Raw genomic sequence first — 21,648 nt, 5'->3', positions numbered from 1 at the left:
TCTACAGATTCAGTGCAATCCCTATCAAAATACCAATAGCATTTTTCAAAGAACTAGAACAAAAATAATCCTAAAATTTGTATGGAACCACAAAGACCCTAAATAGCCAAAGCAGCCTTGAGAAAGAAAAACAAAGCTGGAAGTGTCACAGTCCTGGATTTCAAGATATACTATAAAGCTATAGCAATCAATATAGTATTGAACCGGCACAAAAATAGATCAATGGGACAGAATAGAAAGCCCAGGAATATGTCCATGCTTATATAGTCAATTACTCTATGACAAAGGAGGCAAGAATACACAATAAGGAAAAGACAGTCCCTTCAATAAATGGTTGTTGGGAAAACTGGGCACCTAAATGCAAAAGAATGAAAGTAGACCATTTTCTTACACCATACACAAAAATAAAAATGGATTAAAGAACTAAATGTAAGACCTAAAACCATACATTTCCTAGAAGAAAACATGGGCCATAATCTGTTTGACATCAGCCCCAGCCAACATTTTTCTAGATATGTCTCCTCAGGCAAGGGAAACAAAAGCAAAAATAAGCTACTGAGACTACACTAAAGAGCTTTTGCCAACAAGAAACCAACAAAAACAACCTTTTTTTGCCAAAAAGGTAACCTACTAAATGGGAGAAGATATTTGCAAATGATATATCCAATAAGGGTTTAATGTCTAAAACATTATGCCAGAATAATGCAACTCAACACCAATAAAACCCACAATATGACTGAAAAATGGACAGAGGGCCTGAACAGACATTTTCCCAAAGAAGGCATATAGATGGTTCACAGACACATGAAAAAATGCTAAGCATCACTAATCATCAGGGAAATGCAAATCAAATCCATAATGAGATATCACTTTACACCTGTCAGAATGGCTGTTATTAGAAAGATAAGAAATAAGTATTGGCAAGGATGTGGAGAAAAAGGAACTTCCGTGCACTGTTGGTGGAAATTTAAATTGGTGCAGCCACAATGGAAAACAGCATGGAGGTTCCTCAAAAATGTAACAATAGAGATAGCATATTATCCAGTATTCCACTATTGGGTATTTACCCAAAGAAAATGGCAACACTAATCTGAACAGATCTATGCACCTCTATGTTTATTACAGCATTACTTACAATAATCAAATTATGGAAAACAACCCAAGTGTCCCTTGATAGACGAATGAACAAAAAAGATGTATATTCAAACAATGGAGTGTTACTCAGCAATGAAAAAGATTTTTGCCATTTGTGATAACATGGATGGAACTAGAGGGTATTATCCAAATGAAATAAGTCAGAGAAAGACAAATACCATGTAATTTCATTTATATGTAGGGTTTAAAAAGCAAAACAAATAAATAAAAAGCAGAAACAGATTCTTAAATACAGAGAATTGATGGTTGCCAGAGGGGAGGAAGGTGGAGGGATGGGCCAAATGGGTGAAGGTGAGTGGAAAGCACAAGCTTCCAGCTATGGAATGAATAAGTCGTGGGAAGGAAAGGTACAGTCAGTGGGACTGTAGCAGTGCTGTAGGGTGACCGATGGTCACTACACTGTGGTGAGTAGAGCATGACTGGATAGCCTTGTGCAATCACTAAGCTGTATACCTGAAACTAAAGCCACATCTGGTGGGGCATCTGGGTGGCTCAGGCAGCTAAGAGTCCAGCTCTTGGTTTTGGCTCAGGTCATGTTCTCAGGGTCTTGAGATCAAGCCCCGCATTGGGACCCATGCTCGGCAAGGAGTCTAGGATTCTCCCTCCCTGGGGCCCTCCCACCCCTACTCCCACTCCCATTTATTTTTTCTCTTAAAAAAAAAAAAAAAAAAAAAAAGCTTAATAAAGTAACATTTGGTGTGTCAACTATGCTTCAGTTTAAAAAAAAAAAAATGGTACACTGTAGTGTTATGTGGGAATTTTTGAAGGAGCGAAGAATAACGACCCAGACCACGCAGCACAGGATGGTCGTGGCCTTGAGTTTATGAATGTCAGTGGTCCAGGCAGTGGGAAACCCCGGGGCTGTCCAAGACAGCACTCCAAGGCACTGCCCTGCCTCTAGGCACTTCACTTCTCAGTTCCTTCCCTAAAAGCAGATCACCTATATCCTCTGGCCACCATTCTATCAGTCACTTTCATCCCCTGAGGTCAAGTCGAGGTCACAACGCAGGTGGCCCTATTCTCTGCAAAAGGGCAGGCACTAACAACATCATCTCTTGATTATACAGGGAGAAATCACCCCACCAATTTGTTTACAGAAACTGGCATCTGTTCACTTTCCTTCTTGTCCCCTAGTTCCACCCCTCACCCCAGACTTAGAAGATTTACAGAGGAGCTGAAGGACAGTTATCCTCAATAATTAAAATACATACTGCCTACTTATACTTTTAATTGCTCTTCTTCTGGTGGTCTGAATAGTAACTTATTGTTCTGAGATTGCTGTTTATATAAGGTATTTCCTAAAATTTAAAGCTTCACCAAAATCTTAGGAAGCAGGCATTATTATCCTACGTTACTGACCCAAAAATAGCTGTAGTGGCTGAAAACCAAAATCACACAGCTTCTGTGCATCCTTAAAATAAAATACAAAAATATATATGTAATATTTTAAGCCAAAAAATGAGAATTCCCAAAGACCCGCAATTAGAGTTCATATTCAGGGCCCAGAACATAATAAACAATATTATCCCACTTTCCAACCAAACAGGATAAGATCATATGGCAATAATTACTGAACTTGACGGCTCCTCCAAATGCTACCCCCACCCCTTTGAAATTTGGCGATTTTCTCTGAAAGTATGAATTTTTGGCCCAAAGAAAGGTATCTCTGTGCCCTAAAGGAAAAGGGTCATCTGCAAATCATTCAAAAAGTAATGAGCTTCCTGTTTCTGACTTCTCTTTTGGTGCTGAGACTGGCATATACCAGCAAGAGAAATAGCAGCACCAGAAAGTCCTATTCTTTCATCAAAAGACTTACCCCTACTTAAAAAACCCATTAAGGTCATTTACGCTGGTTTTCTACGGAGAACCACCTCAGGATTCTATGGCACAAAAAGCCTTCCTCCCCTCGAGTGGTAACAGATAATATCTGATACAGTTTGATGCAGTGCGTTGCTTACGTATTTTTTCTCTTAACCCTTCTACCCCAAATTTCATCAGAGTTGGTTGATTTTATTTCATTGTGAATCAATTTTACATTATTGGAACACAGAAATGACAAAGTACTTTTAATGTCTTCAATCTAAGGGGTAGGAACAAAAGTTATTTTTGCAAATCTAAAGATAAAGCCACATTAAAAGCTAATATTTAACTTAAGTGCCTACACAGAAAAGAGCAGGGGAAGGGAATGAACACTGGCAAACATGATTAGTTATACATTCTTAAAGTTGTGAGGAAAAGAGACAGAGTCACTGAACCATGAGAAATAAAGCTGTCACAGAGCCCATACACTTCATTTTGAAAATGTGAGACCATAACAGTACAGCTTACAAATTCAGGATTTATCCAAATTTGTAAGGAAAAAGTAAACTATCAGTATTTTCAGATAACATGATGCTATATAATATATACAGAAAACCCTAAGACTCCATGGAAAAACTATCAGAGCGAGTAAAATGAATTCAGTAAGGTTGCAGAATAAAAAATTAATATACAGAAATCTGCTGTGTTTCTATACACTAATAGTGAAGCGGCAGAAAGTGAAATTAAGAAAACAATCCCATTTACAACAGCGTCAAAAATTATACAATTAGGAACACACCTAGGAGATCAAAGACCTATACCCTGAAGACTATTAGACACTGATGAGGGACACTGAGGATGACACAAATGTAATGATATTCCATGCTCACGGAATGGAAGAATCAGAAGCATTAAAATGTCCATACTACCCACACGAATCTCTAGATCCCTATCAAAGCACCAACAGTATTTTTCACAGAACCCAGAACAGTCCTAAAATTTGTGTAGAATCACAAAAGACTTCAAATGGGTAAAGCAATCTTGAAAAAGAACAAAAAACCTGGAGGTATCACAATCCAGATTCAAGTTAGAGTAAGCACAACATAATGGGACTGGGACAAAAAAAGACACATAGATCAGTGGAACAGAATAGAGTGCCCAGAAATAAACTCATGCTTCTGTGGTCAGTCTATGGTGAAGGAAGCAAGAATACCCAACAGGGCAAAGACACTCCTTCAATCAATGGCTCTGGGAAACTGAACCACTGTCTTACACCATACATGAAAGTAAACTCAAAATGGATTAAAGACCTAAAACATTATACCTGAAACCGTAAAACTACTAAAACGGGCAATAACCTCTTGGACATTGGCCTTAGCAGAAGTTTCCTAGATGTGTCTCCTCAGGCAAGAAAGACAAAAGCAAAAATAAACTATTGGGACTACACCAAAATAAAAAGCTTTTGCACAGAGAGGAAACACCAACAAAATGAAAAGGCAACCTACTAAATGGGAGAAGGTATTTGCCATTGATATGTCTGATAAGGGGTTAGGATCAAAATATATAAGAACTCATACAACTCAACACCAAAAAACCCGAATAATCTGATTAAAGAACTGGCAGAGGACCTGAACAAACATTATTGTGAAGAATATACAGAGATGGCCAACAGACACCTAAAAAGATACTCAGCATCATTAACCATCAAGGAAATACAAATTGAAATCACCATGAGATATCACCTTGCACCAGTCAGAATAGCTACCTGGTATGAAAAAGACAAGAAATAATGAATGTTGAAGGTGTGGAGAAAAGGGAACCCTTGTGCACTATTTTGCTGGGAATGTAAGCTGGTTCAGTCACTGGGAAACAGTATAGAGTTTCCTCAAAAAATTAAAAATAGAACTACCAAACATTACTGCAATTCTGCTGCTGGGTATTTCCTACAAAAAACCCAGAAACACTAATTCAAGAAGATTTGCACCACCGTCTGTTTACTGCAGCATTTATAACAGCCAAGATATGGAAGTAACCCAAGTGTCCATTTATATATGAATAAAGAATATTTGTTATTCACATGCAAGCACGTACATGCACACATACACACGGGACTATTACTCAGCCATAAAAAAGAACGAGTTCTTGCCACTTGTGACAATAATGGATAGACCTCGTATTATGCTAAGTGAAATAAGTCAGCTTTGGAAAGACAAACAGCATATGATTTCACCTCTATGTGGAACCTAAAAAGCAAATGAACCACCAAAAAAAAAAAAAAACAACAAAAAAAAACCAAACCAAAACCAGAAACAGATTCATAAATACAGAGAACTGGCGGTTGCCAGAGGGAAAGCGGGTTGGCAAAATGGGTGAAGGGGTTTAAGAGGTAAAAACTAAATAAATGAAGAGGATGAAAAGTACAGCATAGGGAATATAGTCAATAATATTAATATTATAATTAATATGACTAATATAATACTAATTATATAATACACTATTATAACAATATGTATTAACTATATAATATATAATAATATATAATATCAATAATGTTTAGTAACTTTTATAATAACTTTGTATGGTAATTGGTAATGGATGGTAATTGCACTTAAGGTAAGCATTGCAGAATACTCAGAGTTGTCAGATCACAATATTGTATACAAACATGGTGTATCAGGCATACCTCAATTTAAAAAAAAAAGGAATTTGGGGCGCCTGGGTGGCTCAGTTGGTTAAGCGACTGCCTTCAGGTCACGTCATGATCTCGGAGTCTCAGGATCGAGTCCCGCATCCGGCTTCCTGCTCAGCGGGGAGTCTGCTTCTCCCTCTGACCCTCTCACCTCTCATGCTCTTTCTCTCTCACTCTCTACCTCTTTCAAGTAAATAAATAAAATCTTAAAAAAAAAAAAAGGAATTTACTAGGACAGTGGACATATATTCTGGTACTAACTTGCATATTAAAAAAATTTCTCAGCTTTACCGTGCATTAATAAATAGCTAGATAAGAAAATAAGTGTACTCTACAGCCGTGGCTCCATATTTGCTGTCTGTCAGGATACCAGGGTTACAATTCCCAGAGACTTCAAGTATGAATCTTTAGACTTTAAGCCTGAAGTCTTGATGCTCCAGGGGATCCTAAGGTACCCAGACATAGCCATTTAAAAGCATGCCAAAAAAAGGGGGCCCTGACTCTAGCCGCCAATGGTTCCAACATGGGGCAGTCATGTAGTCATGTAGGGCCTGGCCAGCTAGGGGAGAATATACAGTTTGATTTCCCAGAGAGCGAATGAATACTTTTTGAACAAGACATATAACGCAGAGGACAGAAGTTTTTCCTGGACTCTCCTTTTGGAAGGCACATGTTGTATTTGCTACTTGTTCTGTGTAGTAATGTGTGTCAGCGGAGCCATACCAGCAACATGAAGCTATCTAGCTGATCTCCTGCTACCTGAAGTAGTCTCAACCTGCTACTTCTCCGCCATCTTGTCTCCTCCCACCTACCAGCAACATTAAACATATGAGATGTAGCAGTTCATTACCAAAGACTAGTCAGCCTACTGCCAGCGAGCAAAATTACCATATGTGATGATAGTTGTTGTAGGAAGTGCTTTCATTGATCTTTACAGACCGCCTCTGTGAATCCTAAGGGACTGGGGAGTTCCTATTAGGAAGAAGTCAGATACAAGTCCCCTGCTCACTGGCATGCCACACAACACGCAACAATGTTCAGCACATGCCATCCACCAACACTGAAATGTTCCTTACTAAGGTTGGCAGGAAGCCTCTGCACGGACACGGCAGATGGTGACAGCAGGGCAGGCAACTAGTTCCTCCTAGGTGAGCTTTGGTGGGCTGGCTATGGGCAGAAGGAGCACCATGAAGATTCCCCACAACAAATGTCTATGAGGGCAGGGCTGATGGCAGGGGCTTTGTAGTAACATCGGAAGTCATTAAACAGAAACTAGGTATCTTCTTTGGAGACTGCCAGTCAGTAGAAGAGGACCAAACTGAAAGATTCTAAAAAAGGCGATATAACCTGTAGCACGATTACTTTTATATTCTACATGGAAAGAATGCCCCTTTCCTATAGGACTTTAGAGTCCCATCTATAAAAATACTCTCACTTCTATGAACGCAGCCACAGGGCTCTTGCCTGCAAGCTGGGGGCCCTCCCTTCTGGTGCCCTGCACAGGGCTGGCACTCAACACCATCTGTGGAGCTGAAGATACTGAAGTAAGTGGTAGGAATAACCAGCAAACTCATGGATTTTTAATTTCATGTCAACCAGTGGACTATTCCATTTCCCCTTTTCCACGAAAAAAAAAAAAATTATCCTGAATTTTGGGTTTTGGAAAGTGAGTTTAGAAGTCCTCTGTTCCAGGATACTTCCCTGAACCAAAAATACTACATATTAATGATACGCAGAGACCATTATATAATGAAAATATACTTTGATTTCTGAAGATTTCTAATTCATACCAGGAATGTGAGCTTCGTTAACACTGGTCCATAATACCCTAAATACTTCACTTTTACTTTAAGTGAGATACAGAGTGTTATGTGAGTACCTATACATGCTATTATGGACTGAATGTTTGTCTCTCCCCAAACTCATATGCTGAGTTTGTGCTATGTGCTCATATTTAGAGTTGGGGCCTTTGGGAGGTGAGTAGGTTTTATTTATTTATTAATAATTAACTAATTTTTAAATTCAATTGGCCAACATATAGTACATACTTAGTGTCAGATGCAGTGTTCACTCAGGTATCAGGGCTCATCACATGGTAAGTCGGTTAGATTGGTTATGAAGGTGGGTCCCCAGGATAGCATTCGTGCCCTTATAGGATGAGGAAGAGACGGCAGAGTTCTTGTTCTCTATCCACACACATGCACCCAGGAAAAGCCACGTGAGGACACAGGGAGAGGAAGGCCACCTCTAAGCCAGGAAGATGGTTCTCTACCAGAACCCAATCATACTAGCACTCTGATCTCAGCCTTGCAGCCTCCAGAACTGTGAGAAATGAACTTCTGCTGCTTAAGCCACCCAGTCTGTAGCATTTTGCTTTGTTATAGCAGCTGAGCTAATACATATGCTCAAACACAAGAGGACAAAACTTGCTGAGGATATTGCCCACGGAAGTGAGCTGGCTATATCCTAGGACGGCTCCAAGTAAACATGTTTACCATATGCTGGGGCAGTGCTTTTCAGTCTTTTTTTTTTGGCCCCGTCATCCCCACTCTTGATAAATATAAAAATTTTGCAGCCTACTTAATATCACTTGAAGTTAAAAGCAAATTAAGTATCTTGAGGGTTTCTGAGGGGAGGAGGTGGGGGATGGGTGAGCCCAGTGATGGGTATCAAGGAGGACCCGGACTGCACGGAGCACTGGGTGTTATACGCCAACAATGAATCATGGAGCACTACATCAAAACCTAATGATGTACAGTATGGTGACTAATGTAACATAAAAAAAAATACATGAAGAAAAAGTAAGTATCTTGACGGGAAGGAAACTAAAAGTGTGGGACAAAGAACCATACCATTTCCCAATCATCCTCCCCTCTGTTTCCTCAGCGATCATCCAAAATCTCCTCTCAGCTTTCCTGGCTTAGAAACCTGATTTCATCAGCACTTTGAAGTACAGCCATCCCTTGGGGGCAGACTCACATCACCAGAGCTCACAAGACTGATGTCAAACACCAGAAGGTCAATTCATGAGTTTCCCATGAGCAATGTAAACATCACAGGCCAGGGGCCTGGCCCGGAGGGTGCCGGCCCATGCTGCTCCTTTTGGGAGACCTCCGTGAGAAGCTCAACCGAAATTAGAAGGTTACGGTGAACACGGAATCAGGACAAGAAGCAAGAGATGAATCAAACATCTAAAGGCATCAGGCTCTGCTAGCCTGATGCATCCATTTCCTCAGTGGGATGGTCTTGCCAATAAAGCCATACGTGGTTGTCTACGGTTCCCTTCATCCTTCCCCAAAAGAGAAATGTCCTTGCCAGCTCAACTGCAGTACTCCAGGGTTTGGCCACGGCTTCTCTCTCCCCTGGATGGTGTTTGGATGGGTGCTGCCAATGTTTGCCTCTGTGGCCTTTTTCTTTTCTATACTACTTTGTGTGACCAATTGTTTAGGTAGTTTTAATACACTTAATTGGGTTATAAGGAAATCTTACTGTAAATATAGCTGTGCCATCACTTATGATCACTTTATGTATCTTTGGGCAGTCCCACAGGCTCATTTGAAAATTTAACCCTGGGAGCGAAATGTCATTTCTAAGTTCTTGGTGGAGGGTGACCTGCTGTGTCACTCATACACATGACAGTGATGGTCTGTGTGTAAATGTGTAATTATCTACACATACAGTCACATCCCTCTATTTGTATGCTTTCCATTATTTGTTGGAACTTAACACCCTTTGGGTGACAAGGCCTTCCCATATGTTTATAGTTTTTTCCTTAGGTTTTTTTTTTTTTTTTTTAAGATTTTATTTATTTATTTGACAGACAGAGATCACAAGTAGGCAGAGAGGCAGGCAGAGAGAGAGGAAGGAGGAAGTAGGCTCCCGCTGAGCTGAGAGCCCGATGCAGGGCTCGATCCCAGGACCCTGGGATCATGACCTGAGCCGAAGGCAGAGGCTTTAATCCACTGAGCCACCCAGGCACCCCTTTCCTAAGTTTTTAACTGAACTGTAGAATAATGCAGTTTTGAACTAAAAGCGTTAGATTTAATTAAGATGGCAACTATCTGAAAATACTGCCAGCTCTGGGAAAAGCATTCAACACGTAAGGTACAACAAACCTCCTTTACCCCAGGGCCAACAACGGCTATGCAGGACACATGCCTTTCAAACAATGGAAATATTTATATCTAAGATATGTAAATTAAATCAGCAGCCTGACCTAAAAAAAAAAAAAAAAGTACTTGAAAGCCCTTTTAGAAATGTCTATCTGATTTGATCACCCTATAAATGCGGAGTGGAAAGCTTGAGTTATATTCCCTTGAGAAGATCAATAATACTTGGTACAGAAAAGGCTTTCTGTCCAGTTGCTGCAGGAAGAGTTGGCTATGGGTCAAAGGGGATTGCAGCCTTCCCCTCAGCCCTTGTCTTAAATAGACCCGTTGTCATCTTGTGCTACTGTGCTGTATTCATTCCTGATGGACAACTTGCTTGTATGAAGCTGGTATGTTAGCTAAGAGGGTGGCATTACATTTTCCCACAATATTTTCTTCCCTCAAATGCTTTTATGCCATAAAAGGCTTTTAAAACCATCTAGTCTGGGAAACTGAGATGACCTTCAGTATCATTTACCTCTTGGTAACACCTAATAGAAATCTATAGGGGTCCTATCCCCCTCTCCACCCCGCAGACTTAACAACAGAACCTAGAAACTACCCTCTGCAGACAACAATAACAAGTTTGTTTGCTTCCAAAGCAGCCCAAGCCTAGGGCTACTTCACGGAGCAGCACTATCTCCTGACTAATGAGCCGCTTCCCATGCCACTGGGGAGGGAACAGGACAGTCCTGGAACTCTGTGGCTGAACTCAGTGTGCAGCTCTCATACCTAACAGGTAGTGACCAACACACTTGGGCACCAGGAAGTGGATGTTCATTTCAGACCAGAAAATAGTCTCTTCCTAGCAGAGGTCATTGCAAAGAGTTCCACTTTCTTTCTTTTTTTTTTTTTTTTTAAAGATTTTATTTATTTATTTGACAGACAGAGATCACAAGTAGGCAGAGAGGCAGGCAGAGAGAGAGAGGAGGAAGCAGGCTCCCTGCGGAGAAGAGAGCCTGATGCGGGACTCGATCCCAGGACCCTGAGATCATGACCTGAGCCGAAGGCAGCGGCTTAACCCACTGAGCCACCCAGGCGCCCAAGAGTTCCACTTTCTTAATAATATATGTATATGGTAGATGATTGAGATCTCATCCAGAGGTTTAGAAAGGAGGCACATGAAAGAATACACCCATTATCACAGTTGTCTCCCTGGAGTTGAACTATTACAGAAGTCACTCTGAAAGCTCTATCACTCAGCAACCAGACAGGGTCCCTTTCTAGTGTTTATCCTAAAAAAAAAGTCTTCTTGGGGCACCTGGGTGGCTCAGTGGGTTAAAGCCTCTACCTTCGGCTCAGGTCGTGATCTCAGGGTCCTGGGATAGAGCCCCACATCAGGCTCTCTGCTCAGCGGGGGGCCTGCTTCCCTTCCTCTCTGCCTGCCTCTCTGCCTACTTGTGATCTCTCTCTGTCAAATAAATAAATAAAATCTTAAAAAAAAAAAAATCTTCTTAATGCCATTTTTTACTGTCTTCCTTCTTTGTAGAAAAAAAAAAAATCACCATGTCCTCCTTTCCCTCTAATTCCTCCATCCTTTCTTACAGTCAAGTTTCTAGCTTTTGTATGGATCTTGCTATTCCATCCACTTTGACCTGCCTTGTTCATTTGGTGGGTTCCAGGATTATTTACCTTACTGGAACCAAGCACAGCTGAGCTCACATGTTGCACAGGATGCTAGTTCTCCAGCTTGAGTTATAGAAACCAATGTGGAAAAATTCCTTATCAAGAAAAGATAAATTCTGATATTTATAGAAATTTATAGAACATGGATTTTTTTTAAAATTTTTATTTATTTATTTGACAGACAGAGATCACAAGTGGGCAGAGAGACAGGCAGAGAGAGAGGAAGGGAAGCAGGCTCCTGGCCAAGCAGAGAGCCTGATGCGGGGCTCGATCCCAGGACCCTGGGTTCATGACCTGAGCTGAAGGCAGAGGCTTTAATCCACTGAGCCACCCAGGTGCACCTAGAACATGGATTTTGATCTCTTTATCTAGAAATCTGTTCATCCCTCAATCACTGGGAAGATGCTGCTTCTAAAACAATGAAGAGGGTGCCTGGCTGGCTCAGTGGGTTAAGCCTTTGCCTTCAGCTCAGGTCATGATCTCAGGGTCCTGGGATCGAGTCCCACATCGGGCTCTCTGCTCAGCAGGGAGCCTGCTTCCTCCTCTCTCTCTCTGCCAGCCTCTCTGCCTACTTGTGATCTCTGTCAAATAAATAAAATCTTTAAAAAAAAAATACCCAATGAAGATACATATATAAAAAATAGTGGCTAGACTATTATAGAAAGGGATGGAAACAATCTACTAAGAAACCATTAGGCAGTCAGTTAAATATTTTAACCTATTGATATTTTATAACATTTGAGAAGTAAATGATCTGGATTGATTTTTTTAAATGAGGTTGTCATTTTAATTTATTCTACCATGACTTGGATTGTCCTGTTAATAACCACAGTCCTTTGAACTTTAGTTCTGATTGATCAAAAAAAAAAAAAATAGTCGTAGTAGTTATTGGTTCATGTGTTACTACAGCTAATGGTATGGTTACAGGTGCCTCTGAATTTGAGATGTTTGTTACACCGCGTGCAACAGGCACTAACATGCTAACACCATTTCTTAGAATCAGAAACTTCTTCTGGATGCCCTTCTCCTTTACTGGTATCAGCTCAAAGTTTACTGACAAGAGTCAGGAGGCAGGAAGGGAGAGACACTGGGGACTAAGCCAAATCTCCAGCACTTAACACTCAGCCTTCAAATACCTACTTATTTTGTAGTATTGCTGGTATCCACGAAGCACAGACCTTTAAGGAAAAAGAAAAGGGGGAAAAAAAAAAAAAAAGGACCAGAGGCAGTACCCCTGCCTCTCCCACCTCTGGACAACAGTCTCACCTGGTTGGTAGAAGTCAGGTGACAGCTCCCTGGCCACCGCTCTTGCGATGTCACACTCCTGGCGGGCGGCCTGGGCAGCCTGGTCGGCAGCGTCAGCTTTCGCTCTTGCGTGTGCAGTCCTACACGGGGCACAAAGGGCGAGTCAGCAAGGGCGGCACCTTGTTAATTACCCACCAACAAGCACGCTGTCTGCAGCCTGGGGCAGAGAAACACTACTGCACTCTTGGCCCCGTGCCTCTGCCTTCGAGTTTTGGGGTCCCTGTGCCGTGAGCTCTCTGAGGCCCACATGGGCGGAGGCCCACCTGTATGTTGAAAATAAAAGGCAGAGCAAGTTCTGTGCAGCTTGATGCAAAGCCTGGTTTTCAAAACTTCCTGGGTCAGATCTCCTGCTGACTTTGGTCAGCAGCCTCCCCTGCAAACCGGGAGACTAGAGTTAACAGCTTATGAATATGGTGTTCATGAGTTTAATTTCTGTGGCAGGATCTATGTAAGAATTTGATTAAGAAGGGTCTGCCCAGTAGCAGGCTGAATAAAGTAACTCTGGAAAAAAAAGTAGTGAAACTCTTATCTGTAGCCTTTATCTCCATGGTTAAATACTCCCTCTATGACTGATTCAAGGGACCAGCATGACATCACAGTGTGTTTGGGAACAGATGCCCACAATGGGCTCTCGCCAGCCTGCAGAAGCCAAGTGCAGGGTCTGCACCTAGGAATGTGCTCAGGAGATTCTAAGGAGTCCACAGATGTTACCAGTCTTCCACCTGTCCCCGGCCCATCCTCACTCATGAAACTTCTCTTTCCAGACGACTAGGGTGAGGGAGAAGGCAGCTGGGTAGAGAATGGGGTTTCTTATGGCAAGACACAAGAACTGATGTCCACCTGCCCAAGAACAGAGGATTTATAGGGTAAGACAGAGAACTCTAGGTTATTTACTTCCAAAGAAGACCTTGTCCAGTTAGTATTTAGATGATAATAATGGGTATCTATTTCTTATGATTTTGTTAACTTTCTATGCTTTTTCACTAGCACCAGGCAGGGCTACAGATACCTCTTAGTAAAAGCTCGATGAAGGTTTGAAAGAGGTGCTTACACCTATTTCAGAAACAGCAGGAGAGGAAAAGTTGGGAAATAAGGTTGTGCCCTAGCAGTTCTTAAAGGGAGAGAAAAGGCCGGTGGCAACTGGAGGAGCCTGGCAGACCGAGTTCCTGGGACTAGCTGCTGGACGGAAGCAGGGAAGATGGGGTCTGACCTGAGATTGGGGTCAGGGGCTAACTGCCTAACTGGCAGGAGGTCCCGTTTCCAAATTCTCCAACTACCTCCTTTCTTTCTGTGTCTTTTTAAAAAAATTTTTAAATATTTTATTTTTTTATTTGACAGACAGAGATCACAAGTAGGCAGAGAGGCAGGCAGAGAGAGAGAGAGAGAGAAAGGAGGAAGTAGGCTCCCTGCTGAGCAGAGATTCCCAGGACCCTGGGATCATGACCTGAGCCGAAAGCAGAGGATTTAACCCACTGAGCCAACCAGGCACCCCTCTTTCTGTGTCTTTATGGGACACCTCACTCCTCCTTAGGACCTAGCCAACACTGGGGGCTGGGTGCACTAGAATGAAAGCTTCAGGAAGATTGGTCCTCTGCTATATTCCCAAAGTGTAGGACACTGCCTGGCTCCTGGGATTTATTGAGGGCTCATTTTATGAATAAAGGAATGAATGATGCGTCTTTAAGAACAGCTGGTTAGTTACTTAAAAATGAACAGACTGACAAAACAATAGAGCTAGTAAAAAGATCGATGGGTTGCGAAGGGCTTGGGGTCGAAGTGGAGGAAGGATGAATATAGGTGGAGCCCAGGAGAAACTTAGAACAGCAAGACTACTCTATATGACACTGTAATGGGGGCTCAATGCTATTATGTATATATCAAAACCCACTAGACAGTACCACACACAGAGTGAGTCCATTAGTCAACCACAGACTTTACTTAATACTGATGTAGCAATACTGGCTCATCAATTGTAACAAAAGTTCCCATTAGTGCCAGATTTTCATTATAGGGGAAATGATGTGGGTGTGGGGAGAAGAGGGAACGACTCTGTACTTTCTGCTCAATTTTTCTGTAAATTTAAAACTACTCTAAGAAATGAAGTCCATTAATGAAAAATTAATGGATCAACTTTCCAATCATCAAAATTGTTATTTCTGAATCACAGAGGATGTTTCAGATTACAAGGTATTATGAAATGGAACTAAAACCAAGAGGGTAAGACCATATTCCTGAATAAAGGGCTCCCTTGTGGGAGCCATCGCTGCTGATGGGAGACACTTCAGCCCCTGTGGTGCGCCTGAGAACCAGTGGATGCCCTCTGTTATGTTCTTTCACAGTTTCTCAGAATCTCAACTCTTTTCCCAGAATGATCTTCCATTTTATCTGCTATTTTTAGATAGAGCCTAATTATGTCTAGGCATCATAATTAATGAAGCCAGAGAGTACAGTTATGCTGCCTTATAATAAAATCTGCTAGTCCTTCAGTGAAAATTTATAAAACCAAGTACAAACAGTTTATTCTGTTAAAATCACAACACACCACCACATCCTCAAATAAGATGCTATCATTTATCTCTACCGCTTTTTACAATAACTGGAGAATAAACAAATACAGCTTAATCTTTCTGCAAATACATTCTGGAAGCACAGTGTCAGTCAAGCCATAACCTCTGTACTCTTTTACTTGCTCTTTCCTGTGAGACCCAACAGGGAGGGGGGAGCCTTTCCATCTTGTGCCCCTCCCTGTGTCAATCAATGCTCCTATGCAGCTGGCAAGATGAGTCAAAACCACATTCAAACCCTAAGACAAGAGGTCTGCACCAGAGCTGCTGGTAGCCCTAGACCCAATGACAGGAAGTAGAAGAGAACAGGAACCCATCTGAGTTGGCTGTCGCCACCAGCTCTGTGCAGCCGGGCCACTGATAGGTCTGGATTTTGCCCGGGGGAAAATCTGGGCTTAACTCTGGCTCATATTAGTGAATTCCTGTGTTCAAATCCCTGGCTCAGCTCCAGAGCAACCCACGACCCCTTTATTCAGCCAAGTGGTAAGACATGCCTTTGTTCATGGATTGGGGTGTGTGTGTGTGGGGGGGGGGTTCGGGCTGGTCAGTCTGGAGAGGACAGCTGCAACAATGCAAACCGGATACCCTGCTGCTGTAGCTGGTCATGTGGAACACACACACACACACACACACACACAAGTAGGAACATGCACGCCCAAGAAGCCTCCCACATGTTCAACACACTGCTGATATCCACGAGTGATCAGACCCTTACGAATCTCCAAATATCATTATCACATATACTTTCTCCCATAAAATGCAGTAAAAAGTAAGTAAACAGCAACATCAGCTGTCGACTTTCTGTTAGGGCCATATATATATTTATATATTTATTTTCCCCCCCAATAAACCCAAGTTTTGGCTTGTAGAGAGTTACTATGTATGGGTGAAGAGGCAGGGAGACCTGAGCAGCTGGCTAAGCTCACACAAGCAGCTGGGTGAGTCCCCCCCGGACATAAGTCCTGCGAGGGTCACTTGAGAACAGCCAGAGCAGTAAATGTGAAATTTCTGGGTGTAAGGCATTCCCTGTACACAAGAACTTAATTTCAACCTATTTTTCCAATCCGTAATTTGATGGTGAATGCCTGAAATTATTCTTTAATAACTGAAATAGTTTTTCATGAACTCTCAAGTCATCTTACTCAGAAATAAAATAGTCTGCCTTTTCTGATTTTTCCTTTTTCTTTTAAAGATTTTATGTATTTATTTGAAAGAGAGTGAGAGAGCATGAGAGGGGAGAAGGTCAGAGGGAGAAGCAGGCTCTCTGCAGAGCTGGGAGCCCGATGTGGGACTCGATCCCAGGACTCTGGGATCATGACCGGAGCCGAAGGCAGTCGCCCAACTGAATGAGCCACCCAGGTGACCTTGAGTTTTCTTAAACTTCGTAATGCTTTTACAAAAACATCTATGGACAATATATTGAATATGCCTGGCATATACTCCTGCTAAAGTAACAAGCTGGCTCTTAGCTGTCTGTTGCAACTTCCAACTTCAATAATTTTTTTTTAAGATTTAATTGAGAGAGAGCAAGTGAGCAAGTAAGGGGGGTGGGGAGCAGAGCAGAGCGAGAGGGACAAGTAGACTTCCTGCTGAGTAAGGAGCCCGAAGCAGGGCTAAATCTCAGATCATGACCTGAGCCAAAATCAAGACTCGGACACTTAACCCACTCAGCCACCCAGGGTGCTCCCAACTTCAATCTTCTGCTCATCTGTCCACTGATGTAGCTGATGAAGATTTTAATTTAGAATGGACAATATATCTGTTAATAGTAAAACTGTATATGATATTTACAAATTTTGCTATTTCTGCCTTTTTGTATGTTTTCTTTCCAACAATTAACTGCTTTTTAAAAAATGTGGATTTTGATGTCTTTTTAAATTTGTTACATTAAATCAAAGTCAGTTTACTGGCACAATTTAAAATCTGACAGCAGAGCTGGTGATCTATTTAGTTAGGAGGCTATACAACTGATTTGCTTTGATGTCCAAATACTTAAAGAAGATTATTAGGAAAATTTAAAAATGACCTCAATTGTGCATAAGAATCCAAATCTCTGATGATGGCAACGTCATTTTCCAGTTCCTCAGGCCTACACCCTTCAAGTCATCCTTGATGTCCCCCTTTCTGTCACATACCACATCCACGGTCAGCAAATCCAGTTGGCATTACCTCAAAAACCAATCCTCAGTCCAGCCAGTTCTTGTTATTGTTGCTGTGTCTGCCCTGATCACGCTGCCACAACCTCTCATCGGGTTCCTGCAAAGGCAGAGCTGACCTCCCGGCTTCTAGCGTCTGTTGACCATTCTGCTTCCCTTTTCGGTCTCCTGAAAATGCCTGACAATAGCTAACATTCCTTCCTGGGTTAAGGTATCATGATTAGAAAATGCAAAAAAACCAAAAACCAAACGAACAGAAAAAACCCACGATCTTTTAATCTTCTGAAATAAGAAAATGCCAAAAAACAAAAACAAAAACAAAAACACAACAAAAAAAACCAGTTAGCCTTCCTTTCGGACTGTGACCTTAACTCGTTTGTGAGAGACCCAGATTTGTGAAAGCCAATCACCTCGTGCATACAGTTGGCCTTTTAAAGAAGAAATCAGTCTGTGAAGCAAGGAGTAGTACTCTTGACAGGACCAAGAGAGGAGTGGCTGCACAGATCTCGGCTAAAAAACAAACATGATTTTGAGTTCCTGTACCCGGAAGAGACTGTTCTTTCTATCTTGATCTGGTTCTCTGATAAGTCTAGCCCGGCAAAGCTCAGCATGTGTTCCTCCCGCTAAAGCAAGGTACAGGCAGGCCCTCAGATGTTAGTCTCGACTTCTGAGTTCCAATCTTCTATAGCTGACTGATGTAGCTGATGAAGATTTTAGTCTGGAAAATGGTTAACATGTTACAGATTCTGTTAAATCTCTATTTTCAGTAAATTTGGTTTGGGAAGACTACTTGTTTTAAGTCCAGTCCTTACCATTTTACCAGTTTTGTTTTGTTTTTTAAACTAGTTTTTACTAGTGTTAATTTTCTCCCTCAGTTGGCTTCTTGTTTATTAAGAGACGGGACCTGGAATAGTAACTTCAGGATGGAATTCTTAGGTCCTGGTTAAAAACAAGTTACATCATTAACAAAGAGTTGTTTCACAGGGCAGGAGTTCATCTCTTCCTTTTCTGAAAGTGTTATCAAATTATTTAGATATAAAATATAAACTAAGGAGCATTATATCCCCATTGAAGTTTGGTATTTGATCTTTCAAGGGCTGAAACTTTCACAGAGGCGTGATAATATACTGGATTTGAAAGCATTACCAGTCAGAGACGAGGCTGAGGCCGGTCTAGGCCACAGATGATTCTTGTCTATGAGATCAAAAGTCAAACCACATTACATTAGCGATCATACAAATCCCTTTGTAGAATCATATCATACCCTTGGCTTTTTATCAAAGGGAGAGAGGAAGAACCAAGATTCATATGAAGAATGTTTACGGATCTTTTGTAAAATGCCATCCCTTAGGTGTGACATTGTTATGTTTATGAAGGTCTTGGTGACACATTCCTCTTAAAGTTTAATGTCAGGAAAAAAATGGCCTCTGCTGATAAATTTGTGTGCCTCCTTGGATTATACAAGGAGACCTACATAATCTATTACTTCTCTTTTTGTTAAGGCTACTAGGAATCTTGGAATAAAATTATCCTCAATCTATGTGCACGGTTATCTTCTGTAACTACACGGCTTTAACATTCCTCAGTGTCAGGAATGCTGTTATGTGTGTGAATCATAATGCCCTGCAAATCCTTTTTGGAAACTGGCAGGATATTGAAAAAAAAAAAAAAAATCACCAGATCAATAAGCTCTTGTTATACTAAGTTTTCTGAAGTCTAGCCCCTTACTGTGTTTTAAAGCTCAGGAACACAGGTCATAATTTAGGGATAGCAGATCCTATTTATTTTCAATTTCCTTCACAGGATTTTTTCTACATCCGTTTCCAAGCTTGAACCATAGGTCCTCATTCTTAGGTACTTTACAGATTTTATTCCATAACATTTGATCAAATTTAATAAGCTTAAAAGCTATATAGTCTCTGGATAGCCAGTTCAAAAGCCCATTTGTAATCCTCAGTTGGAAGAGAGGCCAAATGACTGGCTATCTACTACTTTATCCTGAGTTCTATACAAAAAAACATTTAAGGCATGTTTTATTCTTGAAATAATTTTTTAAAAAAGTCCTTTTTAATGAGGGTCATTCTAAAGTTCAAAAACACTACCACAAAATAAGACTAAAAGTTCTCATTGAAATATAATCACCTGCAACTCACTGAATGGGAGAAAATATTTGCTGATTATTTATCTAATAATGGGTCAGTATCTAGAATATGTAAGAACTTCTTCAACTCAATGACCAATAAATAAATAAATCCAATTAAAAATAGGGCAAGGGACTTGAATAGACATTTCTTCAAGGAAGATCTACATACAGCCAATAAGCATGTGAGAAGATGTTCAACATCACAAATCATAACAGAAATGCACATGAAAATCACAATGAGATACTACCTCACACTAAGATGGCCACCATAAAAAAAAAAAAGTAAACAACAAGTGTTGGTGAGAATGTGAAGAAATTTGAAACCTTGTGCATGGATGGAGGGAGTGTAAGATGGCACAGCTGCTGTGGAAAACAGCATGATGGGGGTTCCTCAAAAAATTAAAAATAGAAATTTCCATATGATCCAACAATTCTACACGTGGGTATACAGCCAGAAGAAACGAAAGCAGGGTCTCAAAGACATATCTGTACACCCACGTTCACAGCAGCATTATTCACAATGGCCAAATGGTAGAAACCCAAGTGCCTCTCAGTGAATGAATGGATAAGCAAAAATGTGTTGTACACATAGAATATTATTCAGCCTTAAAAAAGAAGGAAATTCTGACACATGCTGTAAAACATGGATGGGCCTTGAGGGCATTGTGCTAAGTGAAGAGGGCCAGTCACAAAAGGACAAACGTCCAATGACTCCATTCATATGAGGTCTCTTGAGAAGTCAAGTTCATAGAGACAGAAAGTAGAAGGGTGGTTGCCAGGGGCTAAAGCAAGGGCAACGAGGAGTCACCATTTAACAGGTACAGGTTTGGGTTGTGCAAAATAAAAGGTTGCAGAACAAAGCGCATGTACTGAACACTACTGAACTGCACACTTAAAGATGGTTAGGATGATAGATTTCATATTATGTATCTTTTATAATTAATAAAAATAAAATCTAGTACATGATATCACCTGATGTACAAGTATTTATGGAGCATCCTATGTATCAGGAGGAAGTGAGGAGAAAAGACCAAAGGTTAGATTCTCAGATGAGAAGCTGCCGCACTAGTCTATGCCAGGGCACGGTTAAGTATGTAAGAGGGCAAGAGCTGCAAGGAATGACCCACGGCATTTTAAGGGAAGGACTATCAGGACTTTGAAACACGAGGGCAGTCTTTATGTCTGTTTTGCCAGCTCTTAACAAAAACCTTGGAACAGGGATGTCTCAACAAACACTTGTAAAATGGATAAATGGCTAAGAAGGGAAACATGCAAGATAACCCCAAGAACTCTAACTTGGTATCCAGATGAATGGCTTACTACAGCTAGAAGGAGTGCAGGTGGTAAGGCAAGACAGCTGGAAGGTGATGACAAATTTAGTTTTAGATGAGCAGGATTTTACATGACACAAGCATTTCTAGCTAGAAATACAGGGCTGCGATGCAAAATAAAGGTCAAGGTTACAAACAGGATGGTGGGCGTCAGGATCTCAGAAGACAAGTTCATAAAAGAGGGATGAACTCTTCGGGTAAGTGAGAAACAAAAAGCCAAGAACTGAGGATAGAGACAAAATTGTCCTAGGGACTTGGAGAAAGAAAGAAAGTATTCCAACTTCTTGTTCTTGGGTAAATCCTGTGCTCCTCTTAGGAGTTAAGTGGGGCCAGATGGGAACGTGTCTCTTCTCTGGGGCAGAGGCACTGACTAGCTCATTTACGTAGTAGTCCCTGAAATAAATGCAGTTGGAATCTGAGGAATGGATGAGTGGTCACTCCTGTCCTGTGTCGGAGAAAGGTGAGGGCAGGGGAGAGGCTGCTGAATTTGATAAGAACCTTTGAGAGGGCAGTTCTAGCAAGTAGCCCACTGTAGAAGCCAGACTGGGCGGGGGCGGGGGGGCAGCTGGTGAGGAAATGGGCAGAGGAAGTAGAGGAAGCAGGTGTGGGCCACATGCTAGAGACTTTTGTCCCAGAAAGGAAGGAGGAAATGTGGACAGTAACCAGAAGGATTAACTGGGCCAAGGGAAAAGATGTTTTACTCTAATCTTAAGAAAATGAGAGCTGATCTT

At 41.3% G+C, this 21,648-nt stretch overlaps 1 protein-coding gene across 4 annotated transcripts in view; it reads right to left on the bottom strand.

Moving 5' to 3' along the window:
- The window catches only part of JPH1 (junctophilin 1), a 91,447-nt gene that overhangs the window by 20,366 nt on the left and 49,433 nt on the right, over window positions 1-21,648 (bottom strand). For all 4 annotated transcript variants that reach the window (XM_082719839.1, XM_082719836.1, XM_082719837.1 and 1 more), the window contains exon 3: window positions 12,685-12,803. In XM_082719839.1, coding sequence (XP_082575965.1) covers window positions 12,685-12,803 — 119 coding nt within the window. The remainder of the gene's footprint in view (window positions 1-12,684; window positions 12,804-21,648) is intronic.

The sequence above is a fragment of the Mustela nivalis genome, assembly GCF_964662115.1.
Source record: "Mustela nivalis genome assembly, chromosome: 2".
Lineage (NCBI taxonomy): Eukaryota > Metazoa > Chordata > Mammalia > Carnivora > Mustelidae > Mustela > Mustela nivalis.
This window is presented reverse-complemented; position numbering and strand designations above follow the sequence as displayed.